Genomic DNA, 27798 nt, shown 5'->3' on the forward strand with positions numbered 1-27798 from the left:
GGGTAATGAAATGAATCAAATTATATAGTGTGTTCATGTATGAATATGTAATCAAATTCCAGAATTATGGGAGATTATAATGCATCAATAAAAACGAAAAAAATACCAACAAACAAATAACAAAATTTGCCCAGGGGCCTTTCGATCTCACTTTTTTTCCTCAAATTAGTTTTTAAAGCTCGTAAACTCGCCCAGTCAAGGAAACAAGGTGAGACACAGCCAATCTAGAGGCCTATAAACTCGCCAAGACTGGGCAATCTTGAGGCAATCAGGAACAGCACGTTATTGAGAGTTCACTTCGGAGTTTTCTTTCCTAATCTAGTTTATTCACATTCAGCCACTTTCTAAACTTCCGGTCTCCACGAGAGCCTAGAGCACATCCGGGACTCGAAGAGGCGTGCCTCTGGGGGCGTGGCCCTGGCACGAAGCCCAGGCCCCGCCCACCGGCGTCCTTCGGCTCCGAGCGCCGGCTTGGCCCGCTAGGGGTCGCAGGCCGCGCGAGCCGTGACGAGCGCCCGCCCCTTTAGCCACTTTCGTTGTCGCGAGAGAAAGCGCGAGGCCTGCCGGGAGAGATGCGCCGCTGTCCTTAGGTCTGGCCAAAATGGCAGCCCTGGAAGAAGAATTCACGTTGTCTGCGGTAGCCCTGGGCGCCGGGCCTGACGGAGTCCTAGGTGTGGAGCCGAGCGACAAAACAGACCAGTTTCTGGTGACGGACAGCAGCAGGACCGTCATCCTCTATAAGGTGAGGGCGGCAGGAGAGCCCCGACTGCTGTCTCTCCCCTTTCTGAGCAAGGAGCCTTAAGCTCGGGTTTCTCAGCTTCAGAAAAAGATTGGGAGGCGCCTTAGCAGAGACCAGGCCAGTCTTGGTCTCTGTCTGGGACGCTGAACGGGGTCAGAATCGGGCTGGATTGTTTATTTTTTTGTAGAGAAAGGCATATTTCCGAGTTGTGAGTGGCGGAGCGTCTCAATGCACGTGGGAGACACTGCGAAAGGAAAAGGAACCTGTTTTCCCTTGGAGTCTCCCGGAGATGTCCCTGCTAAGGGTCTCTCCCGGGGAGTCTGTCACCCTGCTGCCCGCAGAGGGGTCCAGTGGAGATTGGGCTTCAAAGGAGGACATTGGCAGGCTGGGAACATGGATTAGGCCTCTGTCTGTCCACTTCAGCCCCCATTCGTTGGGAGGAGGGGTTCTTTTGGCCATTGGAGAGGCCGAGGTTTCTTGGTAGCCTGGTCAGAAACTTGATTTCGCGTCATTTGTATGGGGGCAACTGGTTCACGCTACTAATCCTAGAGATGAGTCCCAGGAAATCGCACGTCCCGCCACCTTTTTCCCCCTGATTCTCAACACTCTTAACCTTGGTTTTGGTGGTCCGTAGAAAGTAGTTTTTTGTTTTGTTTTGTTATGCGGTGCTGGGGATTGAACCCAGGGCCTTGTGCTTGCCAGGCAAGCGCTCTACCAACTGAGTTATCTCCCCAGCCCGAAAGTAGTTATTTTTATGTAGGCTGCTGAACATAGTTTTCCCTGTCATTTAAAAGTTAGCCACCTACTTCAAAGTTTGGGAGGCGGGGTGCCAACAATTCCCTGTACTGTTGGTTGAGACTCATCTGGTGACTCTATTGGTCTTTACCTCGGCTGTCCAGTGGATTTGTAATGGGAATAATACTGACTGGTTGGAATTGAATGGACTCGATTCTAGTTATCCCTGCTTAATTTAACGTCCCTGCTCAGACCCATAATGAAATCAATTTTTTAAAGGTACTAGTGTTAATTAACAGTGTTAATGTACTTGATTTTTCACTTTAGTAAAGTAGTTGTTTTTATGTTTTCATTTAATTTTTAATTGTGGTAAAAGACATAAAATTGGGGTTGGGGTTGTGGCTCAGTGGCAGAGCACTTGCCTAGCATGTGTGAGGCACTGGGTTCATGTCTCAGCCCCACATATAAATAAATAAAATACAGGTCCATTAACAACTATATTAAAAAAAAAAAAAACATAGAATTTATCATCTGTCCGAGCAGAATGACACAGGCTTGTAATTTTCCCCCATTTGGGAAGCTGAGACAGGAGGATTGAAAGTTCAAGGTCAACCTGAGCAATTGAGTGAGGCCCTAAGCAAAGTGAGACCCTGTCTCAAAATAAAAAATAAAAAGGTCTGGTGATATAGCTCAGTGGAAAAAGTGTCCCTGGGTTCAGTCCACAAAGACAAAACTGAAACTCTGCACCCATTAAATAATAAATAGTAGTTTTATTCCTCTCCCCACTGCACCAGCCCCTGGCAACCACCATTCCTCTGTCTTTATCAATTTGGACTACATTAGATACTTCAGATGAGTGAAATCCTACAGTATTTGTCTGTGACTTTTTATTTTTTTTATCTTAAGAAATTTGTTAAATGTTGTCATTACAATGACTTCTTTTAGGGGCTGGGGAGATAGCTCAGTTGGTAGAGTGTTTGCCTTGCAAGCACAAGGCCCTGGGTTCGATTCCCAGCACCCAAAAAAAAAAAAGACTTCTTTTATTGTAAGTCTAATTGCTTTTAATGTCTGAAAATTAACTTCTTGAATAGTGTTTTATCTTACTTTCATTAGGTTTCAGATCAGAAGCCCTTGGGGAGCTGGTCAGTGAAACAAGGTCAAATTATAACATGTCCTGCTGTGTGCAACTTTCAAACTGGAGAGTATATTGTTGTACATGATAACAAGGTGAGTTTAAAAACTTGCATATTACATATACAACACAAGACAAATATTGATACATTAATATTTGTGGTTATTATATTATGTAAAAAGAGAATAGGATACTTTTTAACTGTATGCTTTTATTTAAGGTTTTGAGAATATGGAATAATGAAGATGTAAACCTGGATAAAGTGTTTAAAGCTACAGTAAGTCTTTGGATTTTCCTAAATATTTACTTAGCTTATTGGTGACACTGAATCTTCATAATGTAGTATATGTTATTTATATTAATGCCTCTGGGAAAGTGAGCCTAAGGTTATAATCAGTTTTCATTTTAGTTATCTTATAATATGTCTTGATAACATACTCCAATTCATATGTTAATAGACTAGAAAATATAAACCTTATTATCCCATGAGATTGAAAATTTAATTCATGAATGATTATCCATGAGTCTGGATGTTTGGGTGTGTCTTTCATGAGAACAAATACTTCCTTTGCCCTTTCTTAGAATATATAGAATAGACCTTTAAGAGTGACCTGTAAAAAAACCATGACTAGATATATCTTACCTACCAATGACCTAAAGTATATTAAATTAAGTTTTCTTACTGATAAAATGAGGAGGCTCTCAAATGAGGTTGATCTCAAAACTTCCTTCCAATTCTAAATGTTTAATCTAAATATGATTGACACATTTTTAGAGTGACTTTCTATAGGGCTAATTAAGATGTATTGCTTTTGTTGCCTAGACCCTTGAAACTTCTGTCCTGCTAGTTGTGCTATCCTCTGACTTGACTCTAATTTTTCTGTTTACTTTGCAGTAAAATAATCCTGAATTTTGCTCAGTGGGTTTTTTTAACCCCACATATGGGTATTAAGTTCTTTTCTTGGGGTTTCAGGCTGTAGTCATAATTGGAGCATCAGTCTTTAACACCAGAACTGTATTAGTGGTGTTATTTGTATCTCCTTTCACCTGTGGTTTTAGGAGCTCATATTTTAGCCCAGCCTCCCATATTCACAGTGGGTAAGCCAAAAAACAAATAAAAATGGTTACTTATGGAGGAGAGAAGGGGACAGGGTAGAAAGATTAAGAACAGAGAAGTTAGACTTCTGATTGTATTTTGAGTAGACTTGATATTAGAATTATACATACTCGTATAACAAAATTAAATCAAAATGAAAACCAGTAGCTTAAAAATAATGTTTTATCCTAGTATATCAGGTGTAAATTGTCTTAGAATAAAAATTGAAATATTCTTAATATTTTTCTAGTTGTCAGCTGAGGTATATAGGATACACTCAATACAAGGGACAGAACCAGTAGTGCAGTTCAAAGAAGGTGCCGTTCGTGGTTTAGAGGCCTTGCTTGCAGAGCCCCAACAGAAAATTGAAACTGTAATCTCTGATGAAGAAGTGATTAAGTAAGTTACAATATTTATAAGTGAATTTTTTACCAAAGCGAAATGTACTAAGCATTTTAAAAAAAATATTTTTAGTTGTAATGGACACAATAACTTTATTTTATTTGTTTATTTTTATGTGGTGCTGAGGGTTGAACCTAGTGCCTCACACATGCTAGGCAGGTGCTCTACCGTCGAGCCACAGCCCCAGCCCAAGCATTTTTTTATTACACTCTTTGCCATGTTCAAAAAGTATATTTGCGGGGCTGGGGAGATAGCTCAGCTGGTAGAGTGCTTGCCTTGCAAGTACAAGGCCCTGGGTTCGATCCCCAGCACCGCAAAAAAAAAAAAAAAAAACCGACAACAAAAAAGTATATTTGGTTATATACATAATAAAAGTAAACTAAGTCTGTGATTAGAGCTCATTGGTACTAGTATGCACTAAGCCCTGGGTTTGGTTCCCAGCGCCACAAAAAAAAAAAAAACCCAAAAAACAAAAACCTAATTAAAAACCATTTGTAAGACACTGACTAAACTAACATCCCCAAAATCCTCTAGGGTAATATAGATGATTGAGGAAACCATAGTCATATGCGTCCAGTTCTAATGACAGAGAACTTGGATAGTCAGTTATTTGATCATGAAATGAATAATCCCAAAGACCAAAATCTTTTTCTTTCATATTCCCTGACTGCCAGGTCACAACCTTTTCCTCTGGAGGAAGGTACAGATTGTTAAGTGAAGTCATGATAGTATTCTTTGGTTTTTTTTTTTTTTTTTTTTTTTTAATTTAATTTTATTTATTCATTTATTTATTCTCTTTTGAATCTTTTTGTTTTCATTTTTTTATTGGTGCATTATTGTTATATGTAATGATGGAATTTGTTGCTACATATTCATACATGCACACATGATAGTGCTTTAAGACCTCTGCTTTCCCAGATTCTGGAATAAAACTGGAAATATGACTCGCCCAAGTGATAGAAGGACATTTCTTGATTTCACATCTCTCTGATCCTCATTATTTCATCACATTTCCTGTTCAGTTGACTTGCTGCCTTTCCAGGTCCACCTGGTGGAAACTAAATTTCTACTCAAAGCAAAGACTTTTTCTTAGTAAGTGGACAATGACTAGCTTGATTTTAGACTGCATGCCTCTGAGGTGTGAGCATCTGTATTTGGGGAAAATCTTTGGGTGCCAAAAAACTACCTAGCCTGCTTTAGTTATGAGCCATATTTAGCCTACCTGCAACTTAGTTCCCTCTGTTACTTGAAGGCAGATGACATCCAAATGTTTTCCTCAGAACACTAGTCCCAAAAGTAATTCTGAAGAAAAGGGGATGGGGGAAGTTGATTTAGGTTTGGGAAGCCCTGCGTACTGTCATCTCTCTCTTGAAACTTTACAATTCACATTGTCACCTGAGGGCTAGGTGTAGCGTCACACCTATCACCCAGCGACTGAGGAGGCTAAGGTAGGAGGATCTGAAGTGCCAGTCTTAGCTACTTAAGAGTCCCTAAGCAACTTGATGAGACCCTGTCTTAACATAAAAAAGAAATTTTTAAAGCGGCTGGGGATGTAGCTCAGAGTGGCCCTGGGTATAATCCCCAGTACAAAAAAAAAGATTGTCACCTGAGAAGTTCAACCTGCATTTAAACCAGAAATGCATTTGACAGAAATGCCTATTCATGGCCTGTGATATTTTGAAACATTGCATTAAGTGTTCTTTGGTGCCTTTTTGGCTCCAAAGATAATTAATAATAGATATTTTCTTAAATTTTATGCATAATATGTTTCAACTGATTATTTCATTTTGTAATTTTTTTTAGGTGGACAAAGTTTTTCATGGTATTTAGGCATCCTGCTTTAATTTTTATTACTGAAAAAGTAAGTGACCTCTTTAGTTTCTTGTCCATTGTGTGAAATTTTTAAAGTCATCTGTATTATTTTTGAAACTAAAATGATATGTTAGTGATTTTCTAAGAAGACTTAAATATTTTATTTATTTTTTTATTAAAACCTTTTTATTTTTACAGACTGCATTTCTTTTTTTTTTTTTTTTAATTCTGTATTTTATTTATCACTGAAGAAAAAACAGCAGCAAGTTCTGTGTTGGCTTCAATAAGACCAAATAGTTAATCTTTAACATAGCTACTACACTCCAAAAATTGAAGTCAACACAGTCATTACTACAAATTACTTGTTGAAAGAATCTATTCTGAAGAGAAAGAAAATTAGGAAAAAGAATTTAAACAATTCCTCTAAATCGCACATTTATAAATATTGTCATATTTAAAATGCTTGAAAGGCATGAAATCTCCATTAATGGAAAAGCAGTGTGCTATTGGCAACAGAAAAAAACAGCGAGTTTACCAAATGCTTGGAAATTTAAAAGCTGTACTGTTTTGGGTTTGCACTTGAACAGTATTGTCATTACAATAATGACTGCAAATTGCTTTATACTCACCTCCTCTTAAGTAAAATCTACAGAAAATCCCACTGTATCCAACGTCTGTAATATTTACTGCACTTAGAGTGAACCTAAAAACTTTCTAAATTTAGTTAATAGTAAATACCTCAAAATACCTAAAAAGGTATGTTTCAACCACTAATGGTGTGAAAATTGTTTCAGATCCACTGGTTTAAAGGGTCTTCGAATACATTTTAACAGAAGCTTACACCTCATTCCAAATTAATATCAGATATTTCAAAATCAAACAAAAAAAGATCAATTCTATACCAAGATACAGGTGTTACTCCATACCCGACAGGTTCACATTTTTAATTTATTTTTTAGGTTTTTTTTTGTAAACAAATGATTGATGAAATAATGCAACACCTTAAATTCCAGAAAATGGCATGGTTTTCCAACCTGTGGATGCGGTGCATGATCAATCTATTATATAGGATTAATACAAGTTCATGCTTTTTGTGTTATGGTGAAACAACATTAAAGAATCCAATTTAGATTGGTTGAAGCACAAGTATAATAATCCTTGAATGTGATCAAACCTATGTAAGACAGGAGTTACAGACTGCATTTCGATTCATTGTACACAAATGGGGTACAACTTTTCATTTCTATGGTTGTGCACAATGTAGATTCACACCATTCATGTAATCAAACATATACATAGGGTAATGCTGTCTGTCTCATTCTATTATCTTTCTGTCCCTCACCCCCTCCCACCCCATTTTCCTCTTCACCATCCAAATTTCCTTCATTCTTCTCTTCCCCCCCCCAACCCCCCTCGCTATTTATTGTTATGCACTTATCAGAGAAAACATTCGGCCTTTGGTTTTGGGGGCTTGGCCAATTTCACTTAGCATGATATTCTCCAACTTCATCCATTTATCAGCAAATGTCATAATTTTATTCTTCTTTATGGATGAGTAATATTCCATTGTGCATATATAACCACAGTTTCTTTATCCATTTGTCAATCGAAGGGCATCTAGGTTGGTTCCACTATCTCACACTCATTCATTGCTGGTGGAGTTGCAAATTGGTGCAGCCACTCTGGAAACCAGTATGGAGATTCCTCAGAAAACTTGGAATGGACCCACCATTTGACCCAGCTATCCCACACCTCGATTTATACACAAAGGACTTAAAATCAGCATACTACAGTGAAAACACTAAAAAGTGTACTGGGGATATAGCTCAGTGGTAGAACTCTGCTTGGTTATATCTCCAGTACAAAAAAAAAGTATACTAGTTCCAATTATTTCTATACTTATTTACTATACTATGCTATCTTACTATAATTAATTTAACTGGACAGGAAGTTTTTAAGTATCATTAAAGTCATTAGAATGGAGCAACTGCCAGACATCGTGGTGAGCACCTATAATTCCAGCAACTCAGGAGGCTGAAGCAAGATTATTGAAAGTTCAAAGCCAACTTCAGCAACTTATTGAGACCCTGTCTCAAAACCAAAAAGGGCGGGCTGGGGAGATAGCTCAGCTGGTAGAGTGCTTGCCTTGCAAGCACAAGGCCCTGAGTTCGATCCCCAGCACCGCAAAAAAAAAAAAAAGGGGGGGGCTGGGGGGATGAACCATCCCTAGTTTCAATCTCCAGTACCCCACCCCAAAAAATGGAGCAATAACTTCTATTTTTTTTTTATATATGTATTTTTTTTTTAGTTGTAGATGGACAAAATATCTTTATTTTTTTAATGTGCTGAGGATCTAACCCAGTGCCTCACATGTACAAAGCAAGCGCTTCTACCATTGAGCTACAGCCAAGCCCACAAATCCTAGTTTTAACATTTAAATATAGTTGGTTGAAATAAGAATATTTATAAATTAAAATTACCCTTTCATTGCAGCATGGAAGTTATTTTGCTTATGTACAAATGTTCAACTCACAAAACTTAAGCAAATACACACTTTCACTTGGAAAAGAAGAAAAATGTATTACACCGAATTTTACTGCATACGTGGATCGGAAATTCATCTCTTTGATGTCAATAAGTGAGTTTTCCTTAAACTTGCAACAATTGTAAATAGAAGGACAGAATAGGTTAGTGTATAGTTTTCAATCTTGCAATTTTCTTTTTATAGCACTTTCCTTTTCATGCTTCTTTAACACATTATGTCTTTTTGTTTTGTATGTGGCCAAATTTGCCCATGCATTAGATCAGTTGGTGCTGTGTTCTGAGGGGGTACTGAAATACTTCAGGTACAGCAGAGTTTTCAAACATTTTTTCTGTGACTTTTATGTCTTAAAATTTACCATAAGCAATGTGTAATGATATAATATCTATAATAAAAGAAAAGCCTCCTTTTATTCTTACAATAAGGCCCAGGTTCTTTGATAGAGAAATTAGGGGACCATATAATCTGTGTGGCATTGAATGGTCTATTACTCTTTTCCAGCCATTAAATTCAGTGTACCTTTCTTTGAACAATGACTGAGACAGGTGGATCAAAAGGAGACTTAACAGAGAAGCTTTGGCCTGTGTCACCTGCTTTTTGTCGATTTTTTTTTTTCTTTTTTAAAGATTTTTTAATACCTTGGAATCTACCTCTATGTAATGGTTTGAAGTATAACCATAGTTTTATGCCTCTAGGGTAAAAACAGAAAAACCTTTTGTGGTATTCTCTCCTCAAGTCCTTTATGGCTTCTTTTCAAGTTGTTTTGAAAAGGTAATGGTGCTGGGGAGAGCAATATTTCAGAAACATCCATATTAAAATTAATGTGAGAGAGAGTGTGTGTGTGTCTGTGTCTATGTCTGGGATTGAAACCAGGAATGCTTCACCACTGAGCCATATTCCCAGCCTTTTTTATTTTTTGGTTTGAGGCAAGGTCTCACTGAATAGCTTAGGGCCTCACTAACTTGCTGAGGCTGTCTTTGAACTTGTGATCCTCCTGCCTCAGCCTCCGGAGCCACTGGGATTATACGCATGTGCCACCGTGCCTGGTGTAATTAATCTCTTGATGGTGAAGCACTGGGTTTATTTCCCAGGACAAAATTTAAAAAAAAAAAAAAAAAATTTTTTTTTTCTAATCAGGGATATCTCTATTGAGTAGATTGCCTTTAGTGCTGGTAGACCTCTCCCAATTATTATAACAAGTGTTTAAATTATTACATATATTTTCAGTTTTATTTCTTCATTTTTACTGTGATTTTTATTACTATAACCCTCTCCCCATTTGAAAGTTGTAGTGTATTCTTTAAGGGAAAGCCCAGATTGATGTGATTGTTGTTTCTTTTTCCGATTGGATTATTTATTAGATTGTTAAAATGTTAGAAACAACCCATTACATTTAACTATAATAGATGAAGAAACATCCTTTACCCACTAATGAACCACTAATACTTTTTTCCAACAGGCTCTGATGGATGTATATATGAAAGCTTGATACCAGTATATCCAAGTGACACAGAAAAAAATCAGAGGGTAGTTAGATCACAGTTGCTTAAAGCTGTTGTGTCTGGTAGTTCTCGGACTGGTGTCGCACTCACTGTCCTGGATCAAGATCACATAGCAGTCCTGGGACCTCCAGTGCCAGCTTCTAAAGGTAACTAAACTTCAATCAGTTAAGAAGTCCTTTACCTTTTTCCTTCAAATTTATTATAGCTTTTAGTCTTCCTGTTCTTTTTAAATTTCTTTATTACTACCCTAATTCATTCTCTTTATCACCATACTCACTCAAGTTATTTGTGTAACTTTCTAATTCTTGAATAAGCCTTTGATTTCATTCAGCATTGATTAATCTTTGTAAAACACTTGTTTGTATTACTCCCTTGCTTATGACTATGATGTCTTAAAGAAGTAAAATGACGATCCATCAGCCTATAGCATTAGAAATCCTGGAAAGCTTTGCATTAGCAGATTGAATTCTTAGTGACATTTCACAGTCTGGAAATCCACTGGACTTGGACAGTGTACATCTTGGGGTTTACTGGTATGCTTTTGATCTCTGGGACTTCTAAGCAGGGCTGTCATCTCTTCACCCTCCAGTCTTCTATCCCTCTATCATGAATAACACAGTTGCTTCTTGTCTGTACAAGACTGGGGGACTCCCAGCCTGTACTCTAAAACTCAGAATTTGGGTCTCTCCATAATGTATACCCCATGTACTTTTTCCTGCCTTGTCTTGTAATTTCTGGACAAGAATCCTCTTCTATATTCAGGCCATCCTCACCTGTGTACTTGTTGTGTTTCCTTTATTATTAAGACGGGAGCTACAGGACTGGGTGTGTAGCTTAGTGGTTGAGCCTAGCCTGTTCGAGTTCAATCCCCAGCACTGCAAAAAAAAAAAAAGAATGAAAAATAAAACTGATTTAATAGGAGCTACTTGTTATAGCAAAACTATCATCTGCTGAAAATTTTGTATGTACTTTCTCATTATTTTTATCATTTATTTCTCTAAAAACCCTGTGAGAGAAAGTAGTTATCAGTATGTTACAGATAAGGAAATTGAGGTGTTTAGTAACTAAGTACTAGAACTAGGATTTAACTCAAGCAAGTTAATTCTGTTATGCCGTGTTCCCTGCCACTCGAGTCCTGAATATTAACCAGCTTATCTGTGTTTCTCTCTGTGCTCTCCCTCTTCTTTCTTAATCTTGCTCTACCCACCTCCCCTACCCTCCTCCTCCTCCAAAAAGCAGTCATTAATACTAGTTTTCTGTGTCGCTTTCTAGAGATTTGGAGGGATTTTTTGTTGTTGTTGCTGCTGCTTTTCTTTCTTGTATATGTACAAGCTAATACTACTATTTTCCTTTTTTGGACAAATGGTAACATGCCATATATACTGTTGTATACTTTATTCGCCTACTAGATACATTTTAGAGGTCCCCATGTCTCCACTTATTTTAGCTTCCTTGCTTTTTTTCTCCTCCTTAAACAGCTGTATATTTAATTGAATGGATATTCTGCAGTGCATTTATCCTTCTAGCTGCATATTAATCATTCACCCTTTTTTATGATAATTGAGGTAAAAGTCACATAATGTAAAATAACCATTTTGAAGTGAACAATTCAGTGTCATTTAGTAGATTGATTTTGCTTTTATGGTTCTTTTCGTGTTGTATAACTACCATCTCTTAGTTTTAAGAAATTTTTATCACCCTAAAAAGAAACCTGACTGGCAGGCACATTGCTACATGCCTGCAGTCTGAGCTGCTCAGGAAATTGAGGCAGGAGGATCACAAGTTCCAAGCAGCCTGGTCAATTAGAGAGACCCTTTCCCAAAAGTAAAAAGGGCTGTAGATGTAACTTGGTGTCACTGGATTGAATTCCTAGTACCATGCAAAAACAACAACAACAACAAAAAAAAAACACATATACCCATTAAGCAGTTGCTCCCCATTCTAGGATCATTCAGTACCTTTTGTGTCTGACATCTTTCACTTAGCATAATGTTTTCCAGTGTCATCTACATTGTGTATGTATCAGTATTTCTTTTCTCTCTCTCTCTCTCTTTCTCTCTCTTTATTTCTTTTGATGTTTCTTCCTTTCATTTTTTGGCAAAACAACGTTCCGTTGCATGTGTATACCACTATTTATTCATCCATTGATGGATATTTTAGCTATTTCCACCTTTGGGTTATTGTGAGAATGGAATGAACGTGTATGTACATGTATATTTGTTTGAGTACCAATTTTTGATTCTTTGGGATATATACCTAACAATGGAATTGCTGGATCATATGGTAATTCAGTGTTTGACTTTTTGAAGAACCACTGAATTCCATAATGATTGAATTATTTTACATTCCCACTAATATTGTACAAGGGTTCTTTCCAATTTCTCCACATGTTCAGCAATGTTTGCTATTTTTCATATTTTCTGTTATCATCATAGTGGTTATACAGTACTACTTCCTTATGGTTTTGATTTGCATTTCCCATTTTTTTCGCATATGCTTGTTGGCCATTTATATTATCTTTTTTGGAGAAATGCCTACTTAAGTCCTTTTTCTGTTTCTTAATCAGGTAATTTGTCTTTTTGTTCATTTGTAAGAGTTCTTTATATATTATGGCCCTTATCAAGACGTGATTTCCAGATACTTTTTTTCCCATTCTGAAGATAAGATTTTTAATTTTGTTGAAGTCCAACTTATCTATATTTTTCTTTTGTTCCATGGGATTTTGGTGTCATTTCTACATTACCAAATAGAGTCACAAAGATTGATCCCATAAAACTCTTCTAAGTTTTATGATTTTAGCTCTTATAGTTATTAATCCATTTTCAGTTAATTTTTGTGTACAGTATGAACTGAGAGTCCAATCTCATTCCTTTGCATGAGGTTAATCAGTTGTCCCAGCATCGTTTTGAATGGTCTTGGAATCCTTGTTGAAAAATCATTTGGCCGTAGATGACTATTCTATTTCATACTGTTTAGATTATGCAATGCAACTTTATAGTAAATTTTAAGATCAGGAAATATGAGTCCTCCAACTTTATTCTTTTTTAGGATTATTTTGGCTATTTTTTTTTTTTTTTTTTTCTTTTTCTTTTCAGGATTGTTTGGCTTGCAGTTCCCTATGAGTTTGAGGATTGGCTTTCCCATTTCTTTCTTTCTCTTTTGCCATACTCGGGATTGAACCTATGATTTCATGCTCACTAGGCTAATGCTGTACTGCTGAGCTACATCCCCAGACTTTTTTGTTTTCATTTTGAGAAAGTGTCTCACTAAGTTGCCCAGGCTGGCCTCAAGTTTGTGATTCTTCCTCAGCTTCTCAAGTAGTTGGGACTATGGATTACACCTGACTTGGCTTTTCCATATCTGCAAAAAGAAACAATTATAATTTTGATAGGTATTGCATTGAATCTGTAGATTGCTTCGTGCAGTGTTATCTTCGCAATGTTAAGTCTTCCAATTCATGAATACAGGATGTCTGTCCATCTATTTTCCTAAGCTTTTACCTCCTTAGCTAAATTCATTATTTTGGATGCTAATGTAAATGGAAATGTTTTTCATCCTTTTCTTTCTATTTTTTTGGTTTCCCTATGACTCAAACTTCAAGCTAATTAAGCAAGTGTTTTACATTACCAGCCCCTTGAAGTTTTTTTGTTAATTTCATTTTTAGATTTTTTTACTTCTCTTCTGTAGAAACAGCTGAATTGTGTGTGTTGATTTTCTACCCTAAAATTTTCTAACTGCATTTATTAATGATAGTCTTTGTATATACCTGGGCATAGTCTTTGGCATTTTCTCTATACAGAGTCATATCAACTATAAATATAAATAATAAATTTACTTCATTTTAAATTTGGATACATTTTTTTCTTTCCTTGCCTGACTAATCCATGGAACTTCCAGTACAGTATTGAGTAGCGTAGGCAAATGGGAATCCTTGTCTCGTTCCATATCTTAGAAAGTCTTAAAATAAATAAATAAATAAATAAATAAATAAGTTTCAGTCTTTGACCATTGAGTATGATGATAGCCATAGATATTTCACAGATACCCTTTATCTTATTGAGGAACTCCCTTTCTATTTCTAGTTTTCTAAGTGTTTTTATCATGAAAGAGTATTGAATTGTTGAATTTTTTTTTGTGCCAGCTGAGATGATCGAATGACTTTTTTTCTTTGTTCTATTAATGTGGTATGCTACCCTGGTTGATTTTCTTGTTGAACATACCTTGCATCCCTAGAATAAAGCTCACTTGGTCATGAATTTTAACATGTTTTCAAATTCATATAGTTGGTATTTTGTTGAAAATTTTTTGTATCCGAACTCATAAGGGATATTGATCTATAGATTTTTTTGTGTGGTGTCTTTGTCTCACTTTGGTTTCAGGATAATATAAGCCTCATGTGATGAGTGAGAAAGTGTTCCCTTCTCTTTTGTATTTTGAGAGTTTGGTGTTAATTCTTTAAACGTTTGATAAAATTCATCAATGAAGCCATCTGGTCGCGGGCTTCTCTTTGTTGGGTGTATTTTTTCCTTATTTTGTTTTGTTTTTTTGGTACTAGAGATTGAACCCGGGGCACTTAACCACTGAGCCACATCCCCAACCCTTTATTTTTCTTGTTTAGGGCCTTGCTGAGTTGTTGAGATTGGCTTTGAACTCATAGGCCTCTTGTCTCAGCCTCCCAAACCACTGGGTTTACAGGCATACACTACCACTCTGGGCTGTTTTTTTTTTTTTTTTTTTTTTTTTTTAAATTACAGATTTATAACCAACCATTAAGACCTCCCTTCTTCAGAGCTCATCTTTCTGGTCCACTTCTTGCCATGTGTCTCATTTCTTTATTACCCGTTCTTGTACTTAATAAAATGAACTTGTATATTTGCCTATGACTCCTTTCCCCACCCCAGTGTATCCTCTATTTACACTATGACTACATCTGAGCTTGTGTGTCCTATTTTATAGACTGCCTCTCCATATGGAACATAAAATTTCAAACACTGCAGACTTCAAAAGAGTTACCACAAGGGAGCAGTGGTCAAGTAAGTTTTTTCACAAGGACTTTTTCAAATTTACTTATTTTTGTAACTGATAAATATTCTGGAGGGGAAAAAATCTCTTTAGAGCTAAATATAATTAAATTCTTTTTTACCTGAAAGAATACATTTTATTTGGCTATTGTTTTAATAGTTTCTGTATGTTTCATCTTTTTTTTGGGGGGGGGGGGGGGTGCTGGAGATTGAACCCACGGCCTTGTGCGTGTGAGGCAAGCACTCTACTAGCTGAGCTATATCCCCAGCCCGTTTCATCATTTTTAAAAAAGACTCAATTGTAGCTACTACTAAATCAAGGGAGAAGAATTAGCTAGTTAATAAAATAACTTCTGTTTTTAGCTGCTCTTTAATTTGGTCTTTTTAGTTTATTTTGTACTACACCCAAGGGTGTTATTTTCCTAAGAAATTCATCTTTTAGGTTATATGGAACTAATTAAATAATTACAGTTGACCAAACTTCCTAAAACAAAGTCCTTGTCTATTTTGTACTTGGTTGTACTTTTTGTACCTACCAACATTGATGAACATTGTTTAGACATGCAAACAAAATGTCAGAGCAATAGGATGTTATTGATAATTTTATAGGACAAAGAAATTAGGTTTCTTATGGGACTGGAGTTGTGACTCAGTGGTAGAGTGCTTGCCTGGGGTGTGTGAGGCCCTGGGTTCAATCCTTAGCACCACATATATATAAATAAATAAAATAAAAGATCCACTGACAACTAAAAAATTTTTTTAAAAAAGAAATTAGGTTTCTCAGCATTAATTTGTTTATAAACAAATGATTTCAACAAAATTAACTACTCACAATTTCACCACTCTAACGAACTTGTTTGATTTCTGTCTACAAGCTTTTTGTTCATGTACCTATCTTATTTTTATGATCTTAAAATTGAAATCATAAGATATAAAGAGTGTTCAATTCTGCATGTTTCATTTACGACATTATTACACTTTGTGTTACAATAACCTTGGAAATTATCATATTAGTAAATATGTAATAGTGACTTGATTTTGAACAATCCATTATTTATTTATTTTCCAGTACAGGGGATTGAACTGGGGCACTCTACTTCCGAGCTATATCCCCAACCCTTTTTATTTTGAAATGGTTTTACTAAGTTGCTGAGGGTGGTCTCCAACTTGCAGTGCTACTTCAGCTTTCCAAGTTGCTAGAATTTTAGAGACAGAGTCTCATACCCGCCCAGTTATTTTAAATGTATATATTGGTCAGATTTTTCTGATTTAAAAATGCCATTTAGTTATGCTTTATTTACCCTTGACCTTACTCCAACTAATAAGGTATACATAGGATATTCTTTTTGAAAGTTTCTTGACTTTGCCTTGTTTATTGTTATATTGAGATAGCTTATATAGTAAGACAGTGTAATAAGATGTAAGACTTTATTGAGTTAGATATTAGAGAGAAATTTGCACATAGTTTTGATTATTGTTTTTGCAGCTGTGGTATTATGGTGAAAATTTGTTCATGCTGCATGGAAAAGTTCTAACTGTGATTCCATACAAGTGTGAAGTGTCATCATTAGCTGGTGCTCTTGGAAAACTCAAGCATAGTCAAGATCCAGGTAGAAACTTACATGTGTGTGTGTGTGTGTGTGTGTGTACACATTTTATTAATAAAGGTATTTTATAACTACAAGTTTCATATATAGATGCCCATAACCTCTTATTGACTTAATTTATTATTTTTATATGCGTAAATGGTACCTGGTTATTGAACCCATGGTCTCAAACATACTAGGCCAGTGCTCCGCCACTGAGCTCCATTCCCAGCCCACATAGCCTGTTCTCCCCCCCCCCCCCCCTTTCTCAGTGCTGGGGATTGAACCCAGGGCCTTGTGTTTGCAAGATAAGCATTCTATTAACTGAGCTATATCCCCAGACCCCTGCCTATTCTTAATGTTGAAATTTGAAACTTCCTTGACCAAGGCAACTACTGTGGGAATAGTCCACATTGCAAGAGCTGCTACAGACTGGAGATACATTCTTTCAGCACTGGGGAATGAACCCAGGAGTACTTAAACCACTGAGCCACATCCCCAACCCCCCCCCCCTTTTTTTTTTTTTTTTTTTAATATTTTATTCAGAGACAGGGTCTTCCTAAGTTGCCTAGGGCCTTGCTAAATTCTGAGGCTGGCTTTGAACTCATGATCCTGATACACTTTTTAATGCCAGTGTTTTTCTGACTTTCACAGGCTATGGGAAGTTGAAAGATTCCTCACAGCAGAATTAGTACTACCATTACTCCCTTGTTTACTGTCAGGATCAACTGATAGTTTAATGTTGCTAGTATGGGCATCTGCCCTTTAAGTATACTATAATTCACTGATTTGAGGTTGTTAGTAGAATTACATGGACTTTAAAACCTCTTTCTTTCTTTTTTTTTGAGGAGGGCACCAGGGATTGAATTCAGTGACTGTTAACCACTGAACCACACCCCCAGTCCTTATTTATTTATTTATTTATTTTGCTGGGCTGAGGATTGAACCCAGGGCCTTGTGCTTGCAAGGCAAGCACTCTACCAACTGAACTATCTCCCCAGCCCTTTATTTTTTTATTTTGAGACACTGAGTCTCACTGAGTTGCTTAAAGCCTTGCAGAGTTGCTAAGGCCAACTTTGAACTTCCGATCCTCTCACCTCAGCCTCCTGAGTCACTGGGATTATAGGCGACTGTGCCTAGCTAAAAACCTCTCTTAAATTGCATGAATGGTTGTTGTTTATTGTTCTTTGTTTGGTTGGGTAAATAATTGTAGGTCAAAATATTACAGAAATATTATATTTTATGTTTTCTTAGGCACTCACACCATACCCCATTTTGTTAACTGGGAAACATCTCAGGGATATGGACTTGGATCACAGAACTCAGAGCCATCAAGGAGAATTGTAAGTTTAGTCGTTAAAAGAGAAATGTTACAACAAATATTGGGAAACAGATAATGCTAAATTATTTTAATGATTCACAACTATACAACTCTTACAGCTTTGATCTGAGAGTGCACTTTGATGCTTTAACCCAGTATCCTCGTAGCCTTCATCCAAAAATGATGAGGGGGGACTACCAGTTTTTATTGTCGTGTCTGTGGTGCTAAGGTCCAGCTGTGAAAATGGACAAAAACCTTAAAAACCTTCACATACTTTATTTCAAAACTGAAATAAAACCGTCTTTCCCTGTAACAGTTTACTTTTGACACTGTGTGATTGAGATCCTAATCAGTTTACTTAATTCCAGTTAAGGAGAAAAAAAGTTGAAGTGAGTTCACAGCCAGAAGTTCCAGCATCTGAACAACTTCTATCAATCATAAAGGTAAAGAAAAAATACTGGAAATAGGAAAAATCAACCCAAATGGATAAAAATAAATTGCATCTACTCTTTATTCTACCATTTATTTATTTATTTATTTATTTATGCATGCATGCATGCTTGTGTAGTATTGTGATTCTCCTGCCCCTTGGCCTCCCAAGTCACTAGGATTACACGTGTGCAACGCTCACCGGCCATTTGTATTTCTTTTGAGAAATGTCTGTGTAGTTTTTTTGCTAACTTATTGATGGGTTATTGTTGTTGTTGTTTTGTTTGTTTAGGGTAAGTTTTTGAGTTCTTTATACATTCTGGATACTAATCTCCTGTTGAAGGAGTAGCTTGCTAAGATTTTCTCCCATTCTGTAGGTCTGTCTTTCCATTCTTATTTCCTTTGCTGTAAAGAAGGTTCTTAACTTGATGCTGTCTCACTTATTGATTCATGTTTTTATTTCTTGAGCTTTAGGTGTCTTGTTATGAAAGTTGGTGTCTGTACTAATATGTTTGAGTGTTTTTGTTTTTGTTCTTGATACCTGGTATTGAACCTAGGGGTAAACACTGAGCCACATTCCCACCCCTTTTTATTTTTTATTTTGAGACAGGGTCTCTCTAAGTTGCTAAGACTGGCTTTGAACTTGCAGTCCTTCTGCCTCAGCCATACCCATTCATTCTACCTTTTTTTAATGAACATTTTTTATAGCTATAGCTACATTTGGTATTAAGGTTGATAGCTTCTTTACTATCATCTTGTTAGGTCAGTGTTCTGGTATTGGCCTCATAATTATCTCATTGAACTTTTATTGGTCATTTATTATTTAGCCTTGCTTGTAAAGATTTAGCTTTCTAAACTCTGGAATTTTTTTACTGTACAGCTTTTTGTACTAAATTGTAGTGTCAGTTCTTTTCATAGGAATGCATGAATACTGTTAGTGACTTGAAAAAATGTTGTGCTAGGAAATTTTAAGTTCAGAGTGACATTTATTAATGTGCCAGACCAAACTTTTTAATTCTGTCCTTTCAGAAAGATTCAGAAAAACACATTGAAGTAGAACTACGTAAGTTTTTGGCTGTCAAATGGACACCTGACTTTCATACACTAGTTGGGGACATTGTATCAGGACTTCTGGGAAGATGTAAAGCAGAACCATCATTTTATCCCAGGAACTGTCTCATGCAGCTTATTCAAACACACACACTTTCCTACAGGTAGGTGTTTATATACACCTAACTTTATGTGCATAACTCTTTTGACCTTGTTTTTTATAGTTGAGATTTTTCTTAATACATAAAAATTATTTCAATTTTTTTTTCTTAGCTTATGCCCTGGCTTAATGGAAATTGCCTTAGAAAAAACAGATGTACAGATGTTACAGCTTTGTCTGCAACAGTTTCCTGATATTCCTGAGTCAGTCACCTGCGCTTGCTTAAAACTTTTCTTGAGGTAAGTTAGAACCTAGTGGTCTTTTCCTTCACTACATTTTTGATCTCTTAAATTATTTGATTTCTAAGTGTTGAAGTACTTAGAAAATGAATTTGCTAGCCAGGTGCCATGACACATGTCTATAATTCCAGCAACTTGTCAGGCTGAGATAAGAAGATCATGAGTTCAAGGCCAGCCTCAGCAAGTTAGTGAGACCTTAAGCTGCTTAGAGAGACCTTGTTTCAAAATAAAAAGTAAAACTCATTGTGGTGACATACACCTGTAATCTCAGTGATTTGGGAGACTGAGGCAGAAGGATCACAAGTTTAAGGCCACCCTCAACAACTTATTGAAACCCTAAACAACTTAGTAAGACCATAACTCAAACTTAAAAATAAAAAGGACTGAGGATGTAGTTCAGTCATAATGCACTTGTGGGTTCAACTCCCAGTACCAGAAAAAAAAAAGAAAAAAGAAAATGAATTTGTATCCAAATGTTCAAGTAATGATAAGAATTAACCTCTTGCTTTCAATTAACATCATAGCATTGGTGATGACAGTCTTCAAGAAATTAATATCAATATGGAGTCAGTTTTTGATTATAGTGATACCAAACAAGATGAGAAAATGGAAGAGCAAACTGAAATTCTTCAAAATGGCTTCAATCCTGAAAATGGTAACTGCGGTAACTGTAATCAAGAGGTAAATGAAAAGCCTCAGAATGCAATGGAGGAGACTGCCTCATGCCCTGTGACACCAAAAAGAGCAGCTCTGTTGTATCCTTTGAAACAATTTTCCCTTGCATGATCTCTTTCTAGGGATACAGTTGTATGCTTAGCCGTAACTAAGGAGTAATTACATAAGATAACTTATTTTTTGAGTCTGCCCTTGAAAATGGATTATATTAAATGCTATATTTGAATAATTTAAATCCGTTTTCTTAATTTAAAAGATATGCTGTGGCTAGCAAGATGGTCATGCCTATAATCCCAGATACTCGGGAGGCTGAGGCAAGAGGATCACAATTTTGAGGCCAACCTAAGCAACTTAGTGAGACTCTCCCTCAAAGTAAAAAATTTTACAAAGGGCTGGGGATAGAGCTTCCTGAGGTTCAATCCTCACTAATGCAAAAAAGAGAGGAGTGAGGGGGAGAAAGAATGAGAAACCCTACTGAGTTACAAGCGATCCGTTCTAAAAACTAGTATTTATATTAATTAAGTATTCCAGATGATCTCTCGACTGGGATAGTATTTGGTGATGAATTCTTTCTAGATAGGTAACACTTTCATATAAATTTAGGAAGGGAATTGCTTATATTCTAAATAGAGTAAACTTTATTTGTTGAAGTAAGATTTTTTTCCTTTAGTCCTGAGTAGAAATGCAATTCTTCATTCAGCATATAGTGAAATATTTCTTCTGCCTCACTTGAAGGACATCCCCGCACAGCATACCACTGTAAGTATTCATGCAAGTCCCATAGAATATAAACAGAAATAATTGTGACTTAAGTTGTTCTGCTTAACTTTGACCAGCTATTGACCAGCTATTAAGACATTCTAAAGGTTATCAAGTTCTTTCATGGTGAAGGAATTGTGCCTAGGGAATAGAGTGATTTTTGGGTGATAGACCTTGGCATTTTATTTGTGCCACGCTCAAAGCCCACATTAAGCCATACAAGTTATAAATAAGTAGACACTAAGAATTGCTTAAAGAAGAATTCTCTTTTCTCTGCGTGTTATTTATAAACAGAATAAATTTATCACCCACTGGTCCTAAACCACATGAGTTCCTCAGTGATGGCAGTGACATTTTATTCATTTCTTTGTCCCCAGATAGCTAGCTTATTTGTGTGATATATGATTTGATTGGACAGCTTCTGAGAATTTCTTCCAGTATGTCTATAGAAAATTTGTTTTATCAAGATGATAACTTGGCTTTTTTTCTTTCCACCCAGCTATTTCTGCAATATTTGTATTTCCTTTATTTGAAGTGTAGTGAAAATGCTACTATGACTCTTCCTGGAATACACCCACCAACCTTAAGCCAGGTCAGAAAACTTTTTACTTTTTCAGACAGGTTGTATTTTATGCAGTCTCAGCATCTGGAAATCAGTAACTGATTTTTCCTTGTCTCCTCCGAAATTAGGGAGATCATGTGAATCTCCTCCCTCGTCGTATATACAGATCACTGGAGTTGGAATAGGAACTCTTAATTAAGTAAATAGATTAGGTCACAATTCTATATTACACAACTTTATTCATTTATTTATTTATTTATTTATTTATTTATTTATTTACTTTTCCAGTGGTGCTGGGGATTGAACTCAGGGCCTAGTGCATGCAAAGCAAGCATTCTACCCTGACCAACTGAGCTGTATCCCCAGCCCTAAATTCATCTTAAGTTCCTGATTCTTACTTATGAGACTTGCCAATAATTTTCTTAGCGCCGGGCATGGTAGTATACACCTGTCATCCAAACAACTCAGGAGGCTGAGTCAGCAGGATCACAAGTTTGAGATAGTCTTAACACCTTTTTGAAACCCTATCTCAAAATAAAAAATAAAAAGGACTGGGAATACATTCACTGAGTTCAATCCTGCCAATATATAGTTTCCTTCATGTCTAGAAATAATTTTTAAAATATTTCTGATTATTCGTTTATGTATTTTTGTTTGTTTGTTATTTCCACAATCCCAGAGTGCTGGGGACTCGAACCCAGGCCTCCAACATGAGAGGCAGGCACTCTACGAGATGGGCTATATGGCCTGAGCTTGTTTATGTATTTTTGAGTGCTAGGGATTAAACTTAGGTCCTTGTGCTTGCTGGGCAGGTACCTTACCACTGAGCTTCAACCTGGCCCAAGAACTTTCTTTTATGTTTGGAATAGACACAGACATCCTTCTCTCATTTTGTCAGTGCCCAGTTATCTTTGCAGAGTGTGATATTGCTACTCCTGCCATCAAGGTTCCAGGCCTTGGTTTCCACATTCTTACTGATACCTAATATGTCAAACTTTTTATTCTTTGCCCATCATAAAGTTAATAAAACGTTACCTTATTTTAATTTTCATTTCTTTGATAATGGAAGAGGTACACTATTATTTCTATTATCCATTTATATTTCTTTTTATGAAATATAAATCTTTTTTAACAACCTGCTAAGTCAGGTTCTTTGTTCATTTTTCTATTGCATTTCCAATCTTTTTTTTCTTTGTATATTAAAGTAATTAGCCTTTTCCTGTCAGATACATTATAAGCCTCTTTTCTCTGTCATTTATCTTTTTACTCTTTTCAGCAGTTTTTGACATAGAAAAGTTTTTATTTTTTATTTATTTTTATTTTATTTTTATGTTGTTACAAAAGTACTCTGCTGGGCTGGGATTGTGACTCAGTGGTAGAACGCTTGCATAGCATGTGCAAGGCACTGGGTTCAATTCTTAGCACCACATACAAATAAATAAAGTTTCATCAACAACTAATAAAAATTTTTTTAAAAAGTTCTAAGATTTTCCTTTAATAGCTTCTTTTTTAAAAAATTAAATTTAAGCGGGGAGAGGGTAAGGGAAGAATGGAGGAATGTTGGATTGTGTAAAGGGAAATGGGTGGGGAGGAGGCGGGGGGGGGGAAGAAAATGGAACGAGACAAACATCATGATCCTTTACATGTATGATTACACAAATGGTGTGACTACATCGTGTACAGAGAAGTGAAAAATTGTACCACATTTGTGTACAATGAATCAAAAAAATATATATATATTTGCTATAGATGGACATAATGTGCCTTTATTTTTTTTTTTTAATGTAGTGCTAAGGATTGAACCCAGTGCCTCACAGGTGCTAGGCAAGTGTGTTACCACTGAGCCACACCCCTGCTCCTTTAATAACTTCTTAAAGGTTCATGTGATGTTTAAGGCCCTTCCCACAGTAAGATTATAGTCATCCTGTTTTCTTAATACTTTCATGGTTTTATTTAATTTTTTTTTTTTTTTTTTTTTTGCAGTGCTGGGGATTGAACCCCAGGCCTTGTGCTTACAAGGCAAGCGCTCTACCAACTGAGCTATCTCCCCAGCCCCCTAATTAATTTATTTCTTTGTTTGTTTGTATTTGGTATAGGCATTGAACCCAGGTGTGCTCAACCACTGAACTACATCCCCAGCCCTTTTTTTTTTTTTTTTTTTGGTGGTACTGGGGATTGAACCCAGGGCCTGGTGCAAGGGAGGCAAGCACTCGTTCATCTAAGCTATATCCTTAGGGCCTTGCTAAGTTGCTGAGGCTGGCTTTGAACTTGTAGTCCTCCTTCCTTAGTCTCCTAAGTTGCTGGGATTGTAGGTGTTGCGCCACTGCGCCTGACATAGTATTTATTTTATTGTAAAGAGTTTTGTAGGGATCAGCTTCCCCTTCACAAGTGAATAACCAGTTTCCTTAATGCTTTTTTATGAGAGTGATTTCTGTGTGTTTCTATACCATTTGAGGATGTAGAACTACACAGAATTTTTTTTTTTTTTTTTTTTTGCAGTACTGGGGATAGAACCCAGGGCCTTGTGCATGCAAGGTAAGCACTGTACCAACTGAGCTATCTCCCCAGCCCCACAGAATATTTTTATAAATGTATATTAATAACTTTATTTTAGTTCATGGTAACTCACCTGTGATACACAATACCCTATCCTTGGGGCATAATGTGTAATGTGTCTTTCAGAATAGAAATTGAGGGGTTTGGGCTACCGCTCAGTGGTAGAGTGCTTGCCTATCTTGTGAAAGTCCTTGGTTTGATCCCTAGTACCACAAAATACAAACAAGTAAGAAATGAAGATGAATGGGTCCTTTTTTTTTGTGACTACAGATAATTACTTAAAAGTAAATTTAAAGCCTGGAAATTGTAGCCCAGTGTAGTCTACTTGTGTAGCATGTACAAGACCCTGGGTCTAATCCCCAGTACTGCCAAAAAAAAAAGTGAACTTAAATTTGTTTTAATAAAAATGATCAGGGGCTGGGGGTTGTGGCTCAGTGGTAGAGTACTTGCCTAACATGTGCAAGGCACTGGGTTCAGTTCTCGGCACCACATATAAATAATGAATAAAATAAAAGTCCATCAACAACTAAAAAATAAAATAAAATAAAAAGATTAGTATTAACTCCCCCTTGGAAAAAATATCAATCTAGCTTTCCTATCAAAAATTTATATTCCTTGCTTCTCTCTCCTACACACTTGCTTTTCCTCCTCCTCGATTTCCACTCTCTCTAGCGTGCTCCCTTTCTCTTTCCTTTCTCTTTTCCTCTCATTTTCTCTCTTACCCTGCAAAAGAAAAAAAAAAATTTACATTCTTAACTGGGTGTGGTGGTGTGGGACTGTAATCCCAGAAAATCGGGAGTCTGAGGCAGGAAGATCAGAACTTATTTTTCTTGTAACTGATATAATTATGAATTTGATACATGAATTAAAATTAAATTTATAGGACTGGGGATATAGCTCAGTTGGTAGAGTGCTTACATTGCAAGCACAAGGCCCTGGGTTCAATCCCCAGCACCGCCAAAAAAAAAAAAAAAAAAAAATTTAATTTATAATCTTAAGTTTCCTTTTTCTATTTATCTTCAGATCATGGATTGGATATGTCTACTTCTGGATGCTAATTTTACTGTTGTGGTAATGATACCAGAAGCAAAAAGGCTCCTGATAAATCTTTATAAGTTTGTGAAATCCCAGGTTTGTGACTTTTTGATATGTACTAATTCTGTTTGTACTTATATTACAATTTATTCTTAAAATGTGTTCATGGAGTAGCTTGGAGTGTGGATAACATGTTCGAGGTCCTGGATTCAATCCCCGGCACCCCCTCCCCCACAAATTTTTTTACTCATGGAAAATTCATAAGTAATCATGGAAAACTTGCTTATTTATCTAGAAATTATTATAAAAATTACTCTGAATTATTCTTTTTTTAGATATGTGTTTATTCCGAACTCAACAAGATCGAAGTAAGTTTTCGAGAGCTACAGAAATTAAATCAAGAGAAGAATAATAGAGGATTATATTCAATTGAAGTGTTGGAACTCTTCTGATATTAGCAGTTTTCCTTCATAGGCATTTTATGAAGCTGTTTTATGTGAACTCTTCATGTTCATCCAAGCAAAAAAGGTTTTGTTTGTGACCATCTCTCAGTGTCAAGAAAACGGTGTCAGTGAGTATCTGGACGATCACATATTGCTCCTTGGCAGGACTACAGGTTTCACATGAGCCTACTCTAGATTGTGGACAGTGCTGGGAGAAGGTCTGAAAGTTTTTTAAATATGTGGCTTACCTGATTTTAAGTAAACTTATTTGTGTATTGATAAAAGTCTATTTTCTTATTTTGTGTTTTGAATAGTTTTTCTTTGAATAAAAAATCACCATTGAAGCAGTGATTCTAGGAAGGTTAGCTTTATGATGAAAGTCTCAAGCTGCCCCAGCGCATCTGTGCTTTTGGTGTAAGAGGTCAGTGCCAGGCATGGTGGCACACACCTATAATCCCAGTGACTTGACAGCTAAGGGAGTTTGAGGCAGCCTTGGCAATTTAGCAAGACCTGTCTCAAAATGAAAATGAATAAAAAGGACTGGGATAAAAAATTCAGTGATAAAGTACCCTCAAGTTCAGTCCCCACTCTGTCCCTCCAAAAACAGAACTCACAGAATGACTACCATTTTAATTTAGTAGAAATTTTTTTATAATATTTGCTTTTTTTTTTTTTTATTGTTGATTGACCTGTATTTTATTCATTTATTTATATGCAGTGTTGAGAATCAAACCCAGTGCCTCACATATGCTAGGCAAGTGCTCTACCACTGAGCCACAACCCCAGCCCTAAATTAGTAGAAAATTTTAATCACCTTTAAATACTGTTTACAAATTATTTCTAGGTTGCCTGTGATATAAAATACTAAATTTAGAAATTAAGATTTTATAATGACATACAGAGACTCTGATTGATATGTAGAATTCTTCCAGGCAGGAAGGACTGTGTTTTACCCTTTTCTGCACACTTAACACAAAACCATAGGTGTACAACAGGTATGTAGTAAATGTTTATTCAATAATCATCTCAGGCTGGGGTTGTGGCTCAGTGATAGAATGCTCACTTAGCACACATAAGGCCCAGGGTTCAGTCTTCAGCACCACATAAAAATAAATAAAATAAAGATATTGTGTCCATCTACAACTAAAAAATTTTAAAATAACAATAATAATAATAATAGATCATCTCTAACTAAAGACTAATAATTTTGAGGGTTTTCAGTAGTTTCATGTTCTGGAAAGTAAATCATTTGCATGTGCGTACAAGCAATGTCTCCTTTTTGTGTTTTTGTTGCTTTATTTTGTTTTGTTTTTTGGTACTACGAAAATCCCAGGAATGCTTTAACACTGAGCTACATTCTCAGTCCTTTTTATTTTTATTTTGAGAGAGTCTCACTAAGTTGCTGAGGCTGCCCTCGAGCTTGCAGTTCTCTTTCCTCAGCCTTCCAAGTCCCTGGGAGTACAGGCATGCACCATTGCACCTGAATCTGGACTTTTTTTTTTTTTTTTTTTTTTTCTAATAACCCTAAATTGTATCAAAGATTTGTTTCTGCTTGGTTTTGGAATATCCCCCAAAAAAAGCTCATATGTGAAGACTTGGTCCCCAACACAGCAGTGTCCAAAGGTTTGGCTTTGGGAAATCACTGGAGAATGAAGGATCTGATCTAATCAGTAGATTAATCCATTTGACAGATTAATAATTTGAATGCACTGCTGGGAGGATATGGAAACTAAGCAGGTAGGGCATGATTGAAGAAAGTAGGACCATACTGGCATGCTCTTGGGAACTGCATTTTGTTGCTGGTCCCTTCCTCCTATCTTCCTCTCCCTCCTTTCCAGCCGCCATGAACTGACAGCCTTCCTCCACCACACGATTTAACCACCACACCCTTTCACCATGATGTTTCTGCTTTGGAGTTAACCCACCTGGACTTAAACCTCTGAAACCATGAACCAATGTAATTCTTTCCTCTATGAAGTTGTTCTTACCAGGTATTTTGGTC

The 27798-nt window shown here is 36.4% G+C and overlaps 1 protein-coding gene and 1 long non-coding RNA gene across 4 annotated transcripts in view; one reads left to right on the forward strand and one right to left on the reverse strand.

Annotated features, from left to right (window-relative positions):
* LOC306656451 overlaps positions 1–27798 on the reverse strand; it is a 561410-nt gene that overhangs the window by 153693 nt on the left and 379919 nt on the right. The gene's annotated exons all lie outside the window — the stretch shown is intronic.
* On the forward strand, positions 559–26093 carry NOL11 (nucleolar protein 11). 3 transcript variants are annotated; one of them, XM_079131596.1, is made up of 18 exons: positions 559–742; positions 2588–2701; positions 2827–2883; positions 3953–4101; positions 5908–5965; positions 8410–8554; positions 9918–10106; positions 14917–14993; positions 16468–16591; positions 17822–17910; positions 18257–18331; positions 19347–19531; positions 19641–19766; positions 20291–20521; positions 21122–21200; positions 21700–21792; positions 25342–25449; positions 25689–26093. In XM_079131596.1, exons 1-18 carry the CDS (start codon positions 602–604, stop codon positions 25803–25805), a joined length of 2157 nt encoding a protein of 718 aa, XP_078987722.1. In that variant the 5' UTR covers positions 559–601; the 3' UTR covers positions 25806–26093. The 3 variants fall into 3 exon arrangements, with proteins under 3 accessions (XP_078987722.1, XP_078987723.1, XP_078987724.1); XM_079131597.1 differs by having other exon boundaries at positions 20351–20521; XM_079131598.1 differs by lacking the exons at positions 559–742; positions 2588–2701; positions 2827–2883; positions 3953–4101 and adding an exon at positions 5075–5196.

Source organism: Sciurus vulgaris, assembly GCF_902686455.1.
Source record: "Sciurus vulgaris genome assembly, chromosome: 3".
Lineage (NCBI taxonomy): Eukaryota > Metazoa > Chordata > Mammalia > Rodentia > Sciuridae > Sciurus > Sciurus vulgaris.

What these genes read in the sequence shown, in the direction of transcription:
- NOL11 (XM_079131596.1), top strand. Translation starts at nt 602, where the DNA reads ATGGCAGCCCTGGAAGAAGAATTCACGTTGTCTGCGGTAGCCCTGGGC. An exon ending in GGACCGTCATCCTCTATAAG is followed by an intron (nt 743 to 2,587) that starts GTGAGGGCGGCA and finishes TACTTTCATTAG; the next exon opens with GTTTCAGATCAGAAGCCCTT. An exon ending in CAAGCATAGTCAAGATCCAG is followed by an intron (nt 16,592 to 17,821) that starts GTAGAAACTTAC and finishes ATGTTTTCTTAG; the next exon opens with GCACTCACACCATACCCCAT.